This window comes from Trachinotus anak, unplaced genomic scaffold (genome assembly GCF_046630095.1).
Source record: "Trachinotus anak isolate AG129_WGS33_773 ecotype Australia unplaced genomic scaffold, CSIRO_AGI_Tana_v1 ptg000013l, whole genome shotgun sequence".
In the NCBI taxonomy this organism is placed as follows: domain Eukaryota; kingdom Metazoa; phylum Chordata; class Actinopteri; order Carangiformes; family Carangidae; genus Trachinotus; species Trachinotus anak.
The window spans coordinates 11168543-11191217 of record NW_027273864.1 but is presented as its reverse complement, the minus strand read 5'-3'; the positions used below and the strand labels follow the sequence as shown (position 1 = coordinate 11191217).

The window sequence follows — 22675 nt, the reverse complement described above, 5'->3', positions numbered from 1 at the left end:
AGCATTTTCCATACCACCATCTTCTCTTGATCTTTGAACAAGACACAGACACACAGGCACTCGTGCACATGCAGTTTTCTTTCGGTGTCTTGATGATCAGAAGCAGAGATTTAAACCAAATGTAAGAGCAGCCAGATTAGAAGGAGAATCCACCAGTAATTGGTGTGTGATTTTCCCCTGAATCAACATTTTACTCTGGCTTAGCAGCAGCCCCTTCTAATAGACTAATAATTGTGTGTGTAACCATGTGCGTATGTGTGTGTGTGGCTGATTACCTGTATGAAAACACACACAAACACTCTCTGTGGTGTCCAGTTTGCCGAAGGGATGAATGATGATAACAGACTATTGTGTTTGTCTAAAGGCTGCAGATGCTGTCTGAGTCCACCACTGACACAAATCAGAAAGCAGCCTGTATGTACGTGTGTGTGTGTGTGTGTGTGTGTGTGTGTGTGTGTGTGTGTGTGTGTGTGCGCGTGTGTGTATGTGTGTGTGTGTATGATTGTGGTCATTGTGACAGGTTTGTGTTCTTGCTGTCACTTCAGAAGTAATTGTGATAGAGTGACCAATCCGCTGCACAATTTAGCATTTCCCTTCTTCCACGCAGTAGAAGACATCCCAAGAGTGAAACAAACCCAAACATACCACTACATTCTCCATGTCTCCTCTCTCCCAGTCCTCTCCTCTCCTCTCCTCCACTCTCTCTCTCGTTTATTTGTGGAAGCCTCTCTAATCTCTGCACGGTGTACAGGTGGAGTATATCTGTCTTCATGTGGCAACATACCCTGTGACTCTGTAAACAAGTCTCAGTTTAAAATTCACCTCTTTTAATCCCCTCTTCTCCCCTTTGTTGACTGCTGCCTCTGAAAAAAAAAAAAAATTAATCTGCCTTCGTCCAAGTGTAGAGCGTGAAGCAACCCCTCCCTCAAAATCCTTACATCAGCCCATCTCAATCCACAGCTCCTGGAGGGTGTTCAGACGAGTGTGCATGCAAGGATCATTTGAGCACAAGCATTCAAATACAAACACAGATTTAGTCACACACCTGCACATATGCAAGCTTACCCACACACACACACACACAGCACACGTGCACCCACACTAATCCCCTCCATGAGCCTTTCCAACACCCCCAAAACCTTGCTTTCCCCCATTGAGAGTTATCATCCTCCCCTTTCTGTCTCTTCACATTGGGCTTTGTCCCCACGGGTGCAAATGGCTGGGAAGAGCTCAGAGTATGTGTGCCAGTGATAGTGCTGCCACTTCTCTGGTGTCATGAGAGCTGAGCTGGGGCTGTTGCTTGGGGTCTGTTCTGTCAATAGACACAGAAAACATGTTGATACACACAAAAACAACACACAGGCTTGAAGCCCCCCAAAATTAACAGGATAAGCTGAACCTGCCAGTCCAAACACTACCTTCATTATCCTCATTGTCCCCATATTCCCCCGTTTTATTAGCAAGAGCAGAGACATGATAGTTGTACTTGTACAATGTCCCCCTACATAACCATCAAACTACCCATGTTTTCAGTCTCCATGCATAAAAGCACTGAGTGTTTGACTGTTAGTTTGCATTTGTGTGTTTTCTGTGAGAGACACAGACGAGATGCTTTGGCCAGAATGGGAAAATGAAATTGGTTCCCATTTAGAAGAAGCTCCAAATTGTGAGATTCCCAATAATCTTTCCAAAGCACACAATTTACAAGTTTCTGTTTTAATGTTGGACTCATGGCAGAGAGAATATGTGCGAATTGGCAACACAGGCAACATTTTGTATTTGCAAAGCATTGTTTTCAAGCAATATTGGCAATTTCACAAATTTGGTATTTGTTGTCAGTGCATCATTAAATTACAGGAATAGTTTTGAAATAGTTTTGAAAAGTGTTGCAGCCCTTCAGTATGTGGTAGAGCATCAGTTAGCAAGGCTACTATCTAATATTAAAATCCCTTGTTAATTTTAAAACCATAGCAGACATTTTTTCCTTATATGGGAGTTTGTAGCTGAAAATTGATGTTTTGCTAATAAATGTTTCTTTCACACTTCAACCAACAGTTTTTTTATGTACAACCTTCCCTGCTTCAGCTTCTTTTGGCCTTGGTAAGGTGCAAACAAGTAAAGGGGTTGAGCAGGACTGGAAAAGAGAAGATCCCTCACTGGCTTTCTACCATGCCAACACTGCAAAATGTGTTAATTTGTTAATCCTCTTCCAGGCTCTATATCAGCTACTGCCGGACCCCTCCAAACCTTCAAGATAGAGCCTTTGTAGGATCAATTGTCAGAGAGAAGTTCACTTTACCTTTAAACCACCTCATTGCTGCTTCCCTTGCTGGTGCCATACTCTCAATGTCCTGCATAATCTGAGGCACCCACGGGTTTAAACCCCTGTGGAGTCTTTTTTTATCTTGGCTCAAACACTGGATGTCCCACAAGGCAACCACAGACTTTCAAGTTTCAGCTCAGCTTTCCTCTGAGTGTACCCACTGAGCCCTTGACCTGAGGCTAAAGGCTAAGTTGCTAACATGTGGCTAACTTCTTACCACATATTCCCCAGGTGCCAGGCAAAGTATTAGCTAACTGTCCTCCAACAAGAAGTAAGACTTAATGTCGCCTCAATGTCCGCGAATCCAGGGCTTGGTGTCTTGCACTTTCATATTGCATTCATTGGTAATGTTTAACACTTAGTACATTAATGAGCAGGACTTTTATTCCAAAGGTACATGATTCTGGGATGAAGTATCCTTGACCTCCAGTCTTTGGAGCTGCAGACATTACCCCCTTGTCGAGGTGTGGTATTTAAGCCTAGTCCACACATTGGCATTGGGGAGACTTAGTGGCAACAGGAGTCTAATCCTGAGTCCTTTCCCTAGATAATCCAATGTAACACAGCCAGGAGACATAACTGGCAGGGATAAAGCCTTACACCTAGGGATGTTTGGCATTTGCACATCGTGATTTACCGTGACAGTCAAAACGGTACACAAACTTAGATAAGAAAGGTAAACAGTAGATGGTTACACTATTAATTTCTGCTCTCGTATATATTGTCTGTAGCTTGTTTCCAGCCATTTCCATTTTTTTTCAGAGATGTGTTAATTGTCTGTTTCACCAGTTGGAAAAGAAAGTAAGCCAATCAGAGCTTTGTTGGCAGAATTGGGAAGGAGGATGTCATCCTCCTGTGCCAAAGACAGAAAAATCTCCCCAAAAATGGCAAAGTGTGGATGAGAAAAACAAAGTTACATACAGATATAACAACAAACAATAAACTGCAGCAGTTTTCATGATGATATAAACTGACATGGACTGGGTGGATACTATAACTTCTATTTCACTGTTTCTATTTCACTAACACGAACAGGAAAGGAAAGGATAAAGGAGCAGATTATTACATTGTAGGGAATACTAGCACAAAAGATTAAGGAAAAGGATGTCTATGACATTGCTTGAGTCTTCTCCAACACCAGACATTCAGATCAGGAAAAGCATGTCTGTGGATCAACGTGAAATAACAAGATATGAAAATGACTAGGGGGCACTGGAGGAGTAAAGAGCAAGTGATTGTGGAGGAGGTTTGTGTTTGATCCCATCTCTTTCCCTGCACAGTCACTTCACTTTATCTTCTTCTCCTATCACCCCATCTATTGGGAATATAGGGAATAATTAAGTTAAAGCATGTGCGCAGTTATTGGTTTAAAGTGGTGATTACTGTGAATAAAATGTGTATGAAAGGGTGGTGATAGAGATTTGCCTTATGTTTGGGGCACTCTAGACAAACTGTTTTCCATATTTCCATATGTTTTGAAGCGAAGTCTGGAAGGTGATTATTCATCTCAGAGAGCTGATGACTTTAAACACATTCTTATTGCTGTGGTTCAAAATACTGCACAACTTATACATTTTATAAAACTACTTATTCTCTTGTTTTCTTTCAAGTCAATGCATCACCTTGTGTGCAGCTCAGACCATGATGCAGTGTAGTTAACACTGTGACCACTGATTACTAAAGTAAAGGTTTGCTGTATATGACCTTGCCCTCTAGGCATAAGCTCCATTTCTGTAGTAATTGCTGTTTAAATGCCACTGTGTATCGCATAAAATAAAACATTATGGAGTACCAACAGTCCATCAGCATTCAGATTTGTAAGCAGTGCTGTAAAATTCAAAGGTCGCTAATTTAACGAATGTGACATTTCAGTTGGTGATTTATACATTTTGGTTATCATTGCTGGCTTATTAGAGCTTGAATTGAAGCTAAGAAAAATGTTGTAATTGTGGTAATATTTTGTAGATATGCATGTTGTTAAGTCCTTTTTGGTGGGACTTCATTTTAGGATTGTGACAATGATATGATCTGAAAATTGAATAATGTTAAAGCCTGGAAACAAGTTCACATATCATTACAAGCTGCATACATCTGAGCAGCCTACTTTATATTCTAAATATAAAGTGAAGTGGAACTTCTACAATTACCAAATACCCCTGAATTTATTTGCACCTTTCTTTGTCTCTTTGCTTGCAGAACTTTGACAACTACAAGGAGACGGCTGAACAGTACAACCAGGCAGCTACCAAAGCTGAGGCTCACATCCGGTAAATACTGTGAATGAGCTTTACAATACCATTTTCTGCGGAAAGAACCATTCAGCATAGTCATAGTCCTTGCTGCTCCCTTACTACCTCAGTACTATTATGATTTTACGAGCCTATCATAGGCAAAAAAAATGCCTCAATACACTTGTAAATTATCTGTTAGTTGAAGTATAGTCTCAGCACTTTGGATAACAGAGACAAACCAGCTCCAACAAGCAGAAGGTTCAGACAACAGTTGTTCAAATACAGATATGAGCAGAGTGTGAAGGCTTTTTGCAATGTTAGTTTGCTGTTAATGTGAATGCCACACCTCCTGTGTCTGCTTGACAGTCAAAACATTGTTTTTCACACATAGTGGTGAGGCTAGGCGATAATTTACTGTTATCACTTTTCGTGTCCCATATAATAGTATTGTGACAAAATTCTCAAATTAGCATCTCAAAGTTTACCATATTCCTCTCCAGATGAATGATCAGTAAAACCGTCACAGCATGAGGGATTAAAATACTTGAGAAAATTAGCATTTTTTTATTAAGGATTTTAATCTACTAAAATAGGTTTTACAAGCAATATGAAAAACATAGTTTTGAGCTTTTATCTTCTAATTATGTCATAACAGGCATATTGTAACAAAAAAAGATACTGATGCAATAATTATGAGGGCCAGTACTTTCATCTGTATCACTACTGTTCGGTGGACTGTCAACTGTCAAGTATATTTTGACCCATTTTAACATGTTTAACTCCCTTTTTTCATTAATTCTGAGAACATTACACTAAAATAGCCTAACAGATCTCACTTACTGCCTATTTTGTCTTTGTTTCCTTCTTGTTTCTGTTGAAGTCGACTGCTTTCTTTCTCTTCCTCTGGCTTTATCTGAAAATTAGATATGGCAAAGAAAAAATGAAAATTGCAAAATGTGTAACAGTATTATTGTCTTTATGTTTATCCGTCTTTGCTCTTTCCAGTGCTTAGAGAGACAACCTGAATTGTCTAAAGACGATTAACATTCTCTGCTGTGAATAGGTGCTAGATTTCATGTATGGATTTGTATAAAAATGGATGCATTCACATGGCATATTGGGAATATTCACAGCCAATGCGTATTATGATTTTGACATTAACATCCTTTTTTCAAATAAGGATACACCTTTTCATTTGTCTGGTAGCCACTACCAACTTGGCCTTTTAACTTGGCCCCATTCGGCTGTTAGATAAACAGAATCAGCAGGATTTCGCTAGAAGCAGAGGTTCTCCTCTGGGATTGCTGAGTTCAGACCTCACCTGCTGTCAAAAAGCATGTCAGTTTCATTCAACACTGAATCACTGGCAGTGTGTGGGCCTTGCCAATTTACGCCCATTTATAACACCTATTTTCACCCCTTTTTGGAAGGAGACAAAGCCAAAGAGCTCAGTGAATCCAATTTAGTCAGAAAGCCATTCATTTTCCCTTTGCCTGCGTGCATGGCAATGATTATTGCAAAACTGATGAAAGATGGCTAATTAATCCAGATCTTTTATTTATTTATTTATTTATTCTCACATGCTCATTCCTCACCTTTTGGTTTTCATTAACACTTAAAGCCTTTGCTTTTCTACCCTCTCTCATATGTCTACTACAACTGGAGCTCCAGTTAGAATTAAACATAACATACAACATAAAACATGTAAATATCATAATGTAGAAGCCACCTATTTTCCCTCAACTGTCAGCAGAAATTTAAATGAATTTTTCGTGACATGATATGCACCTGGAACACAACAAACACAACTGTAAAATGAGAAATCTCCCTGCAGATTGTAATAATGGTTTGATTAGTACATTTTAAACTGATATTTTAATAACAACATCTAAAAGGACTTATCATGATTGATGAAATAACTTGTTTGCAGCATGTGATCTATATATGGATATTACACATGTAGTTGATTAGTCTCAGACCTTTCCATTGGATAATGAAGGTAGAGAAAATTAGTGGCTCAGTTCATTAAAGGGTTTGTTTATTTGGAGGCATAATTGAATTCCCTTCAAACTCAACATTACTAAAACGAAAATGTGCAACATATAGCAAGGTGGGAAATGGTACAAAGTCATAAACAGTGTCATTTTACACATTGTAGCATCAGTATGTTACTTTGTATCATTAGGCTGAGCAAGTTAAGGTGCTATACCATATAAAGGTCACCTTCAAATCTGTTCTAGGACTTTTATTTTATGGCATCCTCCTCTCTATAGAAATGTAAAACATGGAAGTAAATGTATGAATGCCATTGTTATGACGTAGTCAGTCTAGTTCATCCCTAGAAACAGCAAGAGGAAAGAGTAGACACATGGTCTTTTTGCCAGCTTTGCACTAATGGGCAGTGACCTCATCCACGACACTGCCATCCTCGTGCACCTGGCCCATTGAATTCACCAGCCTTTAATTCAAGTCCAAAATTTTGTCCAAACGCTTACATTAGCAAGGATTTGCTGTTGTCCACAGCTGCAAGGAAGAGGTTAGAAGATCAATTCAGCACGAGTTTGCCAGGGGAATAGCATTTTGTCCTGCCATAATGTGTTGCTCATTATTTTTTTAGTGCATGCACACACACATAGATGCGTTCACACAAACTTCCACTCCCTTTTCACTTTCTATCTTTGCCACACATACAGGCACACTTTGTATTCAGGCAGTCATGTGCTCGTCATGTTCTGTCAGCATTTGGGCAGTGTTTCATTGTGCTGTGGTCACACTGTCATTTCACACTACACTGACCACCCAGTAATTATTCTATTTACCCACTGCTAAAGGGAGGGGGGAGCTGTGGGGGGGCTGCAGCACAGTCCAACACATTATGGAGCTACAGTATGTTTTTTTCGTCTGATTTTGTAAATGTTTCTGTCTCCAGTTGTGTTCTCTTGCTGCCTGATTTTCCTAATTCTACAAGAATTTTCTTTCTCAATTGCTTTTTATTCCTCTGACCACGGTTTTAACTTTATGTGCCTTTATTCATTGCCCTCAGCCTCTTTTTTATTTAACTTCTATCTTCTGTCTTCTTGTTCTTAGTGGGTATGACAAACAAAAGGAAATTAATTGAGCTTAAAAGGTCAGTTGAAAAAAACGATAATTAGAAATGTTCTCTTTTAGGTAAAACGATCCACCTTGGATTCTTTCCTTTTCTTCCTCTGGGTAGTTTTCATTGTAGTACTTGTATTGTTGCACTTGCAGGCCAGCACACTGGCTGATAAAGGCACAAATCTAGCCAGAGAATAGGCTTAAGTTATGATACCAAAATGATAGGTACCTCATAAGCAGAGCAGGAGTCAAGACTAGGATCCCCTTCAATATTCCTGTGACTGTGTGAAGATCACCTCAGTCTGTGGTTGAGAAGATGCTGATGCTCTAGTGATGAGTTTTCAGTACTAAAAGAATATGTTGACAAATGGCTTTTCTGCATGAAGATAACCAGAGGATGAAGTTGCAACAGAGTGACACTGAGCAAGGCAGTAATGGAAAAGAAGAGTCAGCAGCAGTATAATGTAAAGCATCTGATGTGTAGGACTAGACCATATAGGTACAAAGGTGTGGATTAAAATTTGATTTGGACTTCCCATTGGAAGGAGTGTAGGAAAACAACATAGCCCCATAACCCCATTTAGGGAGATGGAAATCAGGCACAGCGATCTGGATAAATTATAAGGGACTCAACCACTACAGATTCCTTTTAGTCTTTTCCAGTTGTTTATTGACACTGACAGTACTCGCACTTTGGCTGTTATTATCTACCTGTGGTTTCAGGGCCCACATAGTTTGCAATAGTTAAAGCTAAAAGCTGACTCTTACAGCTGAGGAGGGCATTTTGTTGATAACAAGGCAACAAGATGGTAGCTCCAGGGGACATTGCCTCTTTTTTTCCTACACTGGGCAGATCACACTCCCCAAAACATTATCCTCAAGTGGAGACATACTGAGTGGTAAAACATTATCTAGTGCCATTTGCTACTTGCCTTGCCCAACAACATGGGGTATTTTAGAGGAGTTCATCCATTAACCTTGCCTTAGGGTATGAGACTACCCATATTCCCCAAAAATACCTCACCCAAGAGACCCACAACATTGCAGCTGAGCTTACCTTAAGATGTTAAAATCCATTAATCCTCTTAAAAAAACCTTGCTACCCTCAAAGTGTTGGCAAAGACAGAAACTAAGTGAACCTCAGGTGGATGTCTATGTGAGGATTCACTATGAAGTAAATGCTGACAGTTTGTGGTTAAAAGCCTACTTTTGTGTGGGTTTGTTATTTCTACTTTATTCTGTATGTGTGTCTATTCTTGTGTGTATGTGGGTAGCGTGTCCAATTAGTGAAACAGACAGGTAGCTTACTGTGAAGATCTCTGTGCCCCCCCAAAGTAGCAAACTGCTAGTCATTACTAGAGACAGGGCCTGTCTGCACTGTGGTCCAACAAAGACTTACCATTTAGACAGAAAGCTGCAGTCACTTACACACTCTGCCTCTTTGACTGCCTGTAAAGTGATACTGAAGAAGAATATAAAGAAACACACACACACAAACCTCTGCAAAAGATCACAATCACAGGCAGGTCAGATTTACTGGTCTGTGCCGTTAGACAGGTGAAGACTTAGACACATCTCTCCTTACAGGACTGTCTAATGGCTTACATTTTTCATTGCTGCACTTAACAGAAGATTTTCATCAAGTCACTGTGCTTTATTTTGATGAAGTGAATTGAATCAGATTTTGTCTATTTGACATTACAGTAAAAAGGGAGCAGGAGTGCTCAAACTGGACTTTTTCTCTCTCGATATTGACTCTGATACCTCGACTCAGGGGAATCTGCTAATACTAATTTCCAATCCGATACCAGTGCTCCCTTTTTCCAAAATTTAAATTCTGCATACCGCCCTGTGTGGAACTAATCTCTATGCGAGGTAAGGCCAGGGACTGCTTTGAACACTGACTCAGCAGCACACATTGACTGAATGAATGTGACTGATAGTGGAGATACTGACTTTTATAATTACATTGACAAAGTTACTGTATTTGATTGAGAGCTCAGTATCTGCCCTGATGTATCCATATGTAAATCCTAAATGGACCTGAGGGGATCAGTCTGATCAGTTATTATAGGAGAAAATGTGTAATGTTTTGTTTTTCTACCAATGCTACAAGGACAACATGACCTCAAACAGGGATAAAGGACAAGGAACATTTAAATGCAGCAGTCTACCTGGTACACTGTATGTATTCAGCCAAGCAGTGTAACATGCAGCAGACCACATGTAATGCAATATCCAAAATAATGTGCTCACATAATTCACAACACTTGTTGTGCTTTATAGATCTGAAAGCAACACTTTTTCAAAGAAAAATTAAGTTGTTTAAAAAAAAAAGCACCTTTCAAATTACATCACATACAAAACTGGAATTGGAATTGTTGATGATAAAAAGGCTAGTGATGGGAAGTGATAGCAGCAGAACGCTCCGAAGAGCATGTCCCACCCCACGTCACCCACAACTGGAGTGAGTCATCCAACCGCAAGTTCTCCTGATTGAAAAGTTATCAGCGATGAGATGTCACACACAAACACACGTGCACATGTGCACCTTATCTTGTTCCCGCATGTCACCTGTTTTAATGAAACACTCTCCTTATCCCCTCCCATCTCTCTCTATATATATTCCCACAAAGTGAATTTGGTGGGGATCAATCAGCCGGGCTAACAGAGTGCGAATTGTTCTCCTGCATTCCTATCTCCCCTCAGCACTTCAGCTGTCAGCGTATGAAGATACGGGCGGAGTTCTGTCTGTCTTCAGTCCATAACTTGTAGTTGGTTTTGATTGTTATTCCCATTTGAGACAGAGACTTTGTAAGTGTTTTGGTGGAGTTGAGATTAAACTTAGTGAAGGTTTTGGATGTTGTCATATTGTGACGTGTGAGTTTAGAATTTAAGTGTGCTGCATCACTTAGCACAGGTAGGATAAGTGATTATTATGACTACCAGAGTAATCATAGCTACTGAGTTATGTCAGTCCCTCACAGGCTTTATGAACTAAACCTGTAGTTCTGATTTCATATGATTCTAAAAGTAAGATTTCTGCCTGCTGAAATATAATGTTGTGGTGTTATCCTTACGGCACTATCATAAAAGCTTTACAAAGCCTCTAACAATACATAGATGCATGCGCTGTCATTCCTTTTGATCTCACCCCAGCCATGACATCTTTGATCCTCTCTTCTCTTCCCCTCCACTCAGCGTAATATTAAAAACCAAAAGTACAATGCCATGGCTGCTGCTTTAAAGGAACCCAAATCCTTGTCATCAAACATTAATAACCATTCACACACACCACACACACGCACACACACCAACACAAACAACACCAACTTAGACACAGAGAATAATAAAATGCTACGCCTTTACAATCTTTCCTTTTTCTTCTTATTGCTTTATTCCCCAATGTCACGCTTTGCAGTAGCGCAGAACTTGAGCTCTCTTCATAAAAACCACACACTGCCAAGGTGAGACAAAAAAATAATGAGAAACTTTAACGATTTGAGCCCAAATCATTCTCCCCCAACTCTGCTCGTAGTTATGCAAAATGTCACAGGCAAAAAGCAGTTGGAGTGTTGTTTTGCTTCTTCTCCCTGCAAAAGTTAGCTATCAAACTAGCTGGGGCGGCTAATGTTTTTCTAATAAGAGCTCACCTTTAATTTCAGTCAAACGAGGCAGTTGGTGCAGATTAGCAGAGGCAATTTTCTGCTTCAGATTCCATTATTAAAACACTCCTGCTATCAGAAAGTTTCTCTTGTTGAATTGAGAAAAGAATTAGTTTTTTTTTTTTTTCTTTTTTTTTTTTTTTTAACTTGAGCTTGGATTAGTACCTTGGGGCTATTGTTGCTGTTATCTTCTACTCTTGGGGAGTAATTCAGAATGCCGACCAGCTGTCAGAGTGCAAAGTCAAACATCAGCCAGTCGTATAATTTTAATCATGTGATTGAAACTCTTCCCAACAGATTTTAAACTAACACAACAACACCATTTTTCTTTTCAGTGTTCTCTGTTTTAAAAGATGTGGACATAGTGTCCTCTTTAATTTGAATGAGAGGCATCCAGCCCCAAATCCTATATCCCATAACATTATTAAGTATTTTAATAATTTAAGACAACACCTCAGATGACTGCATTCAGCTTACTTAAACATCATTGAAACTCTGTGTATCCACTCTTGTTAACATGTGTGTACTATATAGACCTTATCAGTGGCCCATCTGAATGACTGTGAGTAAAACATTACACAAAGAGAACTAATATTCATCTGCCACCCTGAGCACCAAGTGATGTGGCACGACATGACGTGGCTGAGGTACAGTCGGTTACTGTTTGTCCATGAGAGCTGTGAGGGTTATTTGTCATTTAATGTCACTGTCATGCTCTCTCTCTCTCTCTCTCTCTCTCTCTCCCTCCCTCCCTCTCACCCTCCCTGGTTGCATTCGCTTCCCTTTTCATGAATATTCTCTCCGTCAGTGATTTATTTAATCCTGTCGCTCTACTCTCCACTGCACAAGCACACATAGGCACACATACTGAGGCTACACAACACGCACACCAGTGCAGAAGAAATTCTCACAGTTTTCCATGTGTACAGTTTATCTTGTGCATACGCATACACACACACACACGCACACAATTGCTTCGAGGGATAGCATGAGTTCAGCTGTGTGTGTGTGTGTGTGTGTGTGTGTGTTTTGTTTTTTTTGCATATGTGAATCTCAGGTGGTCAGGCTCCCAAAATAAAAAGGTGTGTGCCATCATGTCAGATGAAGCCATGCGTCTCCTTTCTCATCAAACTGAACACTAATTCTCTTTCTTCTCTTGACTCTGGCTCTTTTTGAAGCACAGTCTTGTATACAGCCTGAAATATCACTGCAGGATAACAGACATGATGTGCATTATACATTTACATTTATGTAGAGTTATGTTTAGAAAAAAAATTGACTTGTCACCCCCTCTTCTGTCTGAAATGTTTCACTAAGGTCTGCACTTAACAAAGCCTTAGATAATAGTGTCTTACACAGGGAGCAGACAGATGTACAGGATCCTATTGTATTGTATTGTATTATATTATATTCTATTCTATTATAATTGAGGTTTAAAATGAATTCTTGACCTTGGAAGCAGCTGTTCATAAAGTAATGGATTTGATGGTAATGAAGTACCATTAAGTAGCTGTTCTTGAGCTTTCAATCATACCACATGATCATCATCCACAGATAGAGTTTGGCTAGTTGTCATGGAATTTTTCGTCACAATTTATCGACTTTTTCATCAGGTTGGCTCAGATTTTAGGTCAAAACGTTCATTCTTGAGCTTGGAAACATGGTAATAAGAATGACTTCAGGTGCTCTGAAAAAAAATGGAAATTTGAACATCTATAATCACATGACAACTGGGCAAACTGTGGATGAAGATAATGAGAAATGACAGAAAGCCCCAGCCTACTGGTTCACTATGTGTGTTTATTCTTTTATTCTTTTATACTTTATTCTATTCTATTTTATTTATCTATTTCTTCTGTTGTTGTTCTTTTCTGTTGTTAGTCGGCTATGTGTACACATGAGATGTTGTACAGGATGCAGCACCGTGAATGATAAGTTCTGTCTCTCTGTCTTTGTGTGTATGTATTTGCATGTGTGTGTACATATCCATATTCCAATCCTCCAAGTTACGAGCTCTGTCACAACAGCAGGTAAATTACCACAAGCAACAGAGCACTCAAGGATTACCCTCGTGTAGGATTAGCATTCACTACCTTTACGTGTATGTCTGTGTGTGTGTGTGTGTGTGTGTGTGTGTGTGTGTCTGTGTGTTTTTGTGGGTGTGGATGTGATTGTGTGCTTTTGTCTACACACATGTACTGTTTGTGTGAGTAAGATAAAAAGAAAAGGGAAAGTTTGACTTTGACTCCTAAGCTGCTTTGTGTATGCATAATTCATGTGTCTCCACAGGCTGCACCTTGAAGCCTTGGAAACTATCTTAGCTACTCCAACTGCAGCTAAAACAAACCTCAAACAATCTCAAGTGTTTTATTTTCTTTTGCTCATCATAAGCTTTAATGACACAAACCACAAATTGTTAGTGCTGCTGTTGCTGCAATTTCAACTCAGCTGAACTTCAAGGAGTCAGTAAGGTTTACTCACCTGTACCTTGTGTCTTGATTTAGTGCAGCCAGTTCTGGTCTGTTCTTTTCTTTTTATTCGTGCAAACCTTATGTTGTTGAAATTTCAGTGTGGTAGTTTTGTAGTTATCCCTATTATTATTTGATGCATTGTTTCAAAGCAAAGACTGCCATAGTGTCTTTTTCATTGGTGGCAGGGAATGAAACTGTAGGTTTATACTGTAGTAACTGCAGCTGCAGTTACTAGGAGCTATTGTTATCTTGAGATAGCATAGTGGTAGTCTTTTTATTTTTATTTTACGGCTTTACAATGTTTAACATTAAAGGAAGTATAGCTCAATATCTGACAACATTTTTAGTCAATACTGAATAACTGGTAATAACACCTGGTACAAAACTACTGTTTGATTTTCAAAACATGAGGCTCTGTTAAAACAAACAATCCATTGAGCTGTCACAAAGGTACAACAGGATGAGTGCAGCCAAGAGATTTGAGCACATAACGGGTGTTTTTGGCCGGTAGTGCTGTGTTATAATCGCACTGACCTCCCTCTCTACCCTCTGTTTCCAGGCCCCGGCAGACTGCATCTGTGTGCATTGAACTGCAGGCCAAGGTGCTTCAGTGCTACAGAGAAAATCCTCAGCAGACCCTACACTGCTCCAGCCTGGCCAAACAGTACATGACCTGCGTCCAGCAAGCTAAGAAGGTAGGTGAGAGCTACGTACTGTGTGTGTGTGAGGAAGGAAATAGTGTTTTTGAATAGGATACTTGTGTAAATGCTTGTTTTTGTGGGTGCGTTAGGTTGTTGTAATATGTATCAGTGTTTCCCATACATAGGCTCTGATAAAGCGCCGCCTAGTTTCAGTTTAGGTAAATCTTATATTGGAACACCTTATTTCATTCATGTTACTATTATGTCTTATTTCAAACTATTTTTTGGCCACACACATGTCCATGTTACATTGGGCTGCAGTGGGGACTAGAACATGCTCTGTGCGCAGCTGCCCAGCTAGCATTTATCAGTAGTCTGCATGTGAGGCTTTTTTAAGCAGCATCTGTGAATTGCACCGTCCACCAGTAGTCTGAAGTGTTTAGGGGAGATCTGTAAATCGTAGCCACAGAAAATTACCTCGGTTACACTATCCACTGTAAACTGCACAAGTCTCTGCATGCACATTGGTCACAAACTGCACCACCCACCGCCACAATTAAATTTTCGACTTGTGGGAATCACTGTGGATGTTTTTGTGTGAGAGGTAACACTGTGCCTCCCTCCTTTCAATCAATTTTCCACTCCCTTTGTTTTTTCTTTTGCTGTTATCACTCCTTGCTCATTCCCTTTGAGTGACACACTTGGCCAAAGTACTTGGTGTAGCTCCCGTTCCTTTAAAGATACATTTTTTAAATTTGCTCGCAGCCTTTTTTTAAAGACAGAAGGATAACAGTTAATTAGTCAGACCTGGAAGGAGCTTGACAGTGAGTCTGACAGAGGAACAAAAAGGTGAAGAGACAAATAATCCTTTCAGCCCTTATACCAAATCAGTTAACTTCTGAGAATTGTAATCTGCATGTTGGTTACTTTGACACTTCAAATAGGAAGCCAAATCAATGAGACATGCTTATTGAGTGGATTTATAAGTCACCAGGCATACACTGTGTTTTGGAACTTTCTGATAGGAAGATTACACCATTATTAGTGTATTAAAATCAGTTTTAGCATTCAGCGCTTTGAAATGCCTTCTGCTTTCTGCTGATGCTTTTGCAAATAGTGTTCAGACCCTGCGCTTATCTACAAAGTGCTTATTTTACCCAATTTCTCCATCAAAAAACAATAATGAATGGAGCAATTTGCACATTATTATCGTGACAAAATACACTGATATGGCTCCAAACTAGATAAAAGACAAAACAACAATTGGTGAATTTGGCAGTTTAAACAGTCGATAAAAGCAAGGCAAAAGCTCACAATAAAAGCAATCGGTCTTTTTAAACTGGTTCAAAAGATCCATTTGCCAGTGGGACGGTGCCCTTTGGGGGTAAAAAAACAGTGTACACGTGTTTGTAAAGGAGTCAGTGTTTTGTGAGCATGTGCTGTGTAAATTCAGATTGTGAGTGTTTATGTTTTTAAGAAGAGATAGTACCACACAGTAGAGGCAAATTGTTTCTCTCTGTGTAAAACGTGAGGCACTTGTTTAATTCAGATTCAATCAGGCATATCCCTGACAGAGTGAGTGTGAATGAGAGTCAGAGAAAGAAAGAGGGAGAGACACTGAGTGAGTAAAAGCAAATGGATTAAAAAAGCGAGAGACATTGTATCGAACATGGTGAGTGTTGTGGGCTGAAAACCAGGACTTAGACCCTGCAATATCTTATAAAGAGAAAGTAGTTTGGATTCCAGACGATGCTGCTTTATGTCTGAGAATAAGAATTACTGTTCAGTCACTGGTACTGCACACTTAACAGTTGAGTCTTTGAACTATATTCATATGTTAAAAATAGTTTTTCTGCCTGAAATTCCTATATTTCTAAAAGTTTAGGCTTTTTTTTAGTTTCAGATCGTTTAAGAAGGAAAGTCGTGATCTGAAGCATTTTATCACCAAAATCTTTTCAGTCTAACCTTTCTTTCTTGGGATAATCTAACAGAGATTAAATCTTTCTTTTCAAGAGTGACCTGTGCTACTCTTTTGAAGAGGGTGGGATTTTCACATTGACCTTTAAGACTTTTGAAGAGCTGTGTCCCAAGCTCAAACCTAAAGAGGCATATAAATGTTCCTAGATTTAAGATATAAATGTATTAATATAAAATACCTCATATTTTAGTGTCTTATGAAACTACACCCATCAAATATCACCTCGTCTTTTACTCTTTCTGTCTTAATTATCCAGACATCTTGTGTATCTGCTCATTCATGGCTCTTTCATGCTGCTGTCACTGTTGATCTCTTTCTCCTCCAGTTCCAATCCTCCATGTATCCCTCTTCCTATATTAAAACCTCTATCACTGGCATCAACCAGTGCATTAGCTCTGATCTGCACTGCTGGCCATCTTAGCTAGGTCTTAGCTAGGTTTGGTGAGGAGATGAGGGTATTCACTGAAAAGCCCTTTCCAGTTGGTGAACCTTAGCAGCTGATTGTAACAGTGTGCTGTAGTTTTGGTTCTGTCAGACTTTACTTTAAATCTCTTGCTGTTATAATTACTTGGATCCATATTATACTACGGTCTCATGCTTCATATAGAGTATCTTTAACGCCAGCGGCAGGGATTGGACAGGGTCATGTGTAGCGCAACGAGAGTAGGCAGATGGGGTCAGTGAAAGCCACAGAAAAAGAAGATGGAATGACATACATCTAAAATCATACAGTCTGAAAAAGAGCTTTTCAATATTTCTGCCCATAAACAATAGAATTTAGGATTTTCTTAGATTTAGGGAAAAATGTGGATAATCAAATAGCACCTTTGAATGCTACCCAAATGAGACTGGATCAAAAAGAGAGAGGAGACAAGTAACGGTGCCACCGGAGGCTCTCAATCAGTCAGACTTAATGAAAAGAAATGAGTGGGCAGTCCCAAGGCCCCTCTGGACACGCAGGCAGCTGTCCAGTCTGCCTGTCTATAAATGGATCTGACAGAGCCAGCAGCTTGGCAGGGAAGAGCACTTGGACGAGACTTTAACTAGGAAAAGTTTCAGTGTTGCTGCAGGTGGTTAAGGGTCAACAGGGAGCAATACGCGCTGCAGATTTAGTCATGAGAGAGAACAGTGGATCATATTTCATTATGATGTATAATGTTCTGTAGACCCTGGAGGAAACATTTTGTTAAGGTTGAGACTGTTTAATAATGGAAGTTTTACCTTTCGCTGAACACGGGTGCCTCTGTGCTTGTTCCAAAAGTGGAACAGAAGGTTTGATCATTTATGTCAAGGAGGTAATTACATTCATCCAAAATGAGCTCATCTGTGGTATTTATTGCACGTGCAATGTGAAAAATTACATGGCAAAAAAAAAAAAAAAGACCATTTGATTCATTGCATACAGAAAATGTCTGAAAAACAAATGACCAGAAAATAAACTATTTAACAACTATATGCTTTAAGGTAACATCAGAATTTTTGTGTTGGATATCTTATTAAGGAACTAAGCTTTTTTTTTAGTTTTTTTGCTTTAGCACAGGCTGACATATATGACCTCTGTTATTTTGTAAGACCACTTCTTTTCCACATTGGAGGAAGGAAATAATACACCAAAGATTTTTAAGATGCAATTTAGAGGGAAAAGGTCAGTTTTGTTTAAACTAACAAGCTGAAAAAACTGGCTGTTCATGGGCAGATAAAATAGCGAGCGAGTTAGAAAAGAAACGCAACATTTTTCCGCTTTGTGCAACAATAACATAACTACTAAATAGACAGAAAAGCTTTTAGCCCAGTGAAAACCTTTCGACAGCTTAAAAGCTCTGTTCTTTTGTTATCTGTATGTGCTTGTAAGGATTTTCTAAAGCAGACACATTCTTCCCTGTGATTAAAGGGAGAATGCTGTATTTTCCCCCCAAAATTAATCTTTGTCTGAAGTTGATAACTTTGGTTCATGCTTTTCTTGAATATAAGTTTATCTTTCTCTCTTTTGTGTCTTTCTGTACATTAAGCTTGACGCCTATCAAATACCATCTGTTTGCCTTAAGTTCTAACTCTTTTCAGTATGTTGTTTCAACATTACAACACACAGGATACCCATTTAAGCTTAAGTTGAAGTTTGTGTGGAGGAATCACGCAGTACCAGGCCCATACAGTCTTGAATGGGGTCTGTCTGTCTGTCTAGTTCTGTCACTTCCACCCAGCTGCCATTGACTTTAATGGCTTTCCAAGATTTTATTCATGTAAACTCTACTGTATGTATCTGTTACGTTCCATCAGCTTTGTCTGTTTGTCAATCAATCTGCCAATAAAACCACCACGCTGCTTATCTGTCTTTTTTCAGCCAGTGTCCTGATCGAACATCACTAGAGTATCTATCTCACTTTCTCTGTCTCCCGCTTGAAGTCCACCCAACTCACTATCTACAGTAACACAGCCTTCCTTATATGTCACTCAAAAGTTCTTTTATGTTTTAATGTTGATTCATGGACACACACACACACACACATACATACATACACACATACACACATATATAATGCACATTTTTCACACATTCTTCCCATCCATTAAAGACAGTTTCGTCAGGATATGGCCTTGCACCTCCTCTCTGCTATCATTCCCCTGTCCCTCTCCTGTCAGTGTCTCTGGTCCTGGGCTATTGTCATGCATATGGGACCTTAAGTGTGTGTGTGTGTTTGTGTGTGTGTGTGTGTGTCTGTGTGTGTATGTGCATGTGAGGGATGCAGGGTAAATGTCAACTCACCAAGGCCCTGCATTATCATGAAGCTTTGTGGATTTTGTCTCTCTTTGGTGTGACGTTAGGCAGTATCTTATATATTACCACTATATGGTCATTGTCATTGGAAGCTTTTATACTCTGTGTGTTTGTGTGCTTGCATGTGTGTGTGTGTTTGCATGAGTTTAAGCCTATGAGAGAGTTTGCGAGTCCATCCTTTTACCTGTCATCATCTGTCCTGTCTTTCAACCTCCTTTTCACTGAGATGAAACACAACTGTCCTCAAAGTCACATTCAACAAACACACGGTTCTCAAACCACCACTTGCTGTAAGCATCCCTTCCCCACAATACTCAAAGCCTCCAGCGCCAACCATTTGCAGAATGCTAATGCTAGTGCTGTGCCATTTAATACCATCAGCAGGGGCCAATGGCATTGGAGCAACACTTGCCACTGTATCCCATATACTTAACCCACTTTATCCCACTGGTCTCCTGAATGCAGTATTTGCCTACCCTGATGTGAGAGTGTGTGAGAGCTAGTGTTGGCCTCTGAGATGCTTGGTTAAGTGCCTCTCTGTTTCTCCCTTGATTGCCCAAGCTTTATGGAGCATTGCTATAACAACACAGTATGTGGAACAGGTGCATTTGTACATGAGTACATGGTGCTATTTTTAAAGGTAATCAGAAATCTGTCTCAATTGCAGCTTTTAACATGTGCAGTAAGCATTTGAAATTAGCACCTGTATTTCCACCAGGTAAAAAATGGAATTGGGGGGTGGTGGGAGCCCTGATAGGGGACTGATAGTATGCAAATGAGGATGAAAAAATGAAACAGATTAAATCAACACCACTTTGAAACAGTGGCTGCACCTCTGGCTGATGTCGATATTGATCGGTACATTTTGAAAGTACAACAAGATTAGCATGTTAATGATTATCCTACTTGTCATAAAATGGCCTGACCTGCTTCACTGTATGGGGAAGGGATACAGTACTTCACCTCTCTTCCATCCCACAGAAATCGTAAGCCTACATGTGCCATTGAAATTAAATGGCTGTAATCACTGTAACACATAATGATGTTGTATGCATCAGTGATATATGGGACATCGTTGAGTGCTGTAAAGACCTTCAGCCTGAATAGGGATTGTAAAAGAAGGCATTGTAAATGGAGCAGGTAATCAACATGAGAAGGCAGAAAACTGTGCCAAAATAGAGACAAGTACGAATCTGTAGGAAGGTTAGAAAAACACAAACCCACAAAAAAGTTCCTTTCTACAAACGCACCCAGGCTTACATTCACAGCTGGAACAACCCATGATGTGATGAAGTGAAAACCTGTGTTTGCACAGAGCAATTAAAAACCCTACTGTTTGTACACAGCAGTGCTTAGAAATGTCCTGTCAGGATGTAAATACAGCTGGTGGGATAAGCAAGAGTTCATGTGCCCGCCATCAGCAAATGAGATTAACAAAGAGAAAGATATTTTTAAACTATTTGGAATATTATGTACAGAATGCTTCTGACTGGTTTCAAGGTGAAGTTAACAATAAGGTAACACTGGAAATAGTTACTGTTGAGTAGAAGATGCTGCAGTGAGGCGACACTAGAGAGCATGTGTTTGTGTTCTTGAGTTTTTATGCTATTTACATTTTACACTGCCAGAGTCAGGACACTTTTGCTGGTACTCACTTTTTCATGGAGCTGTATGATGGCTCGGGCTGGATTTAAGGGGAAACTAAGGTTTATTGTAGATTAAGGTACGCTCTAGTGCTGGAGGGATCACTCAATTAATCTATTTGATTCATGACAGAAAATTGATACATGGACTGTGTACCAACCTCAGTCATCATACAGACCACATCATACTCTTTAAACATTCAGCCCAGACCTCATATTTTAGTTCTACATTCAGCTCGTCTGCCCACGCCTGTTTAAGTCATGCTGTGTTGAACAGAGTAAGATCTGATTTAAAAAAAAAAAAAGGGAAACAGCCCTGCGAGTAACAGGATCAAATTTATTTATTGCCTTCAGCAACTCATGCTCATCCAAGATTTCAAAATTGGACATATGCTTCCTGACATAGTGTTGAATTTGTGAGTATCTGAAACTTGATGCAGGGATATTATGAACAGCCTGTAACTGAGCAATAGGTCACTTATATTACAGTTACCTCTTCACTTTTGGAGCCTTAATATATAGTTTTATCTGCTTCCTGCCAACTACAAAGCTAGCTCGCCACATGTAAATAAATTAATTAAAAGATAGACTAATAAATGATAAAAACTAATTGTTAGTTGTGACCCCAGTAAACTTCGAGATTAGTGCAGTTCTGACGGTCAGCATTAGAATTCGGAGACAGGGACTGCATTATGCATCAGGTCAAGAGAGTAAAGTGTGTCTACAGTCTCACCTTGAGCTCCTTTCAAGACTCTTAGAGCTTTAGGTACAGAGTACAAAGAAACAGAGATTTAAAAAAGAAAATATTTCTTATGGTTTTGTATGAGTGTGTGTCTGGAGTGAGGAGTCTGTGAGTGAGGAATCTGGAGTGTGTGGGTTTACAGATGGATCCTCCCATGTTAAGTGCTGTGGGTTTTTTTCTCTCTTAATGTCACCATCAGTCGTGCCATGTGTGTTTTTGTGTGTGTTGCTTGACTGTGTATGTGTACATCTGTGTATATGTCAGTATCTGAGCAGCTTGTGTATCTGTACAGAGCTATTCACCCTCTTCAAAACATTTTAAGTGACATTTTCCACACAAGCTACTTTTAAATGCAAAGTCACCAATGTTTACAGACAGCCATCCTTTTCTAAATGTAGTGCCAGGAGCATCTTAAGCACCTCTCAGACAACATTCAGTCCTAATAAAATGTTTAGACTGTTACCCATGAAAAACACTCAGCTATTTCTGAACATAGCAAATCCCATAAAAAAAAAAAAAATCAAGACATCTTACTCAAACCTGTTCTGTTTGTCCAGGTGAAGAGATTGATTGATAGGAAGAGGAGCAATTCTGCTATTTCCAGCTATAAAGAGAAAAAAACGGGGATGATTCTTTGTAGCAGGGATGTAAAAAGAATATAAGGTGCCTGTCAATGGGGGAATGGATGGATGAAAGAGTGATGAAAGAGAGGAAAACGGGGGAGAAAGAGGCTTAGGAGAGCCTGTCAGTGAGGAAGGGTTAATAGAAAACTGTAAAAGAGAGATACAGTAGGAATGAGTGGATGATGGAAGGAATGTGGAGAGGATGAATGGAGAGAAGTGGAGAGGTTCTGTCAGCAGGAGGGATGAGGGAATGGCAGAAAGTATTGAAAGAAGAAAAGAGAGGAGTAGGTGCTGTCAATCATTACTGTGGGAGAGGAAGAAGAGACTGAGACAAAAAAAATATTTGATTTTAGGATTGTTGTATAGAAATAAGGAAAAATGTGTGTTTGTGTGCACGTGTGTGTGGGGGGGACTATCAGTAGTAGCAGGTGGTGAGCCCCACTGTGAGCCTTGGCCTGCCTTCTAACTCTAATCTGATAACAGAGC

At 39.6% G+C, this 22675-nt stretch overlaps 1 protein-coding gene across 4 annotated transcripts in view; it reads left to right on the top strand.

The window, feature by feature from the left end:
- Positions 1-22675, top strand: part of LOC139630539 (MICOS complex subunit mic25a-like) — a 51302-nt gene that overhangs the window by 22795 nt on the left and 5832 nt on the right. For all 4 annotated transcript variants that reach the window (XM_071494096.1, XM_071494097.1, XM_071494098.1 and 1 more), the window contains 2 exons: positions 4520-4590; positions 14346-14481. In XM_071494096.1, coding sequence (XP_071350197.1) covers positions 4520-4590; positions 14346-14481 — 207 coding nt within the window. The remainder of the gene's footprint in view (positions 1-4519; positions 4591-14345; positions 14482-22675) is intronic.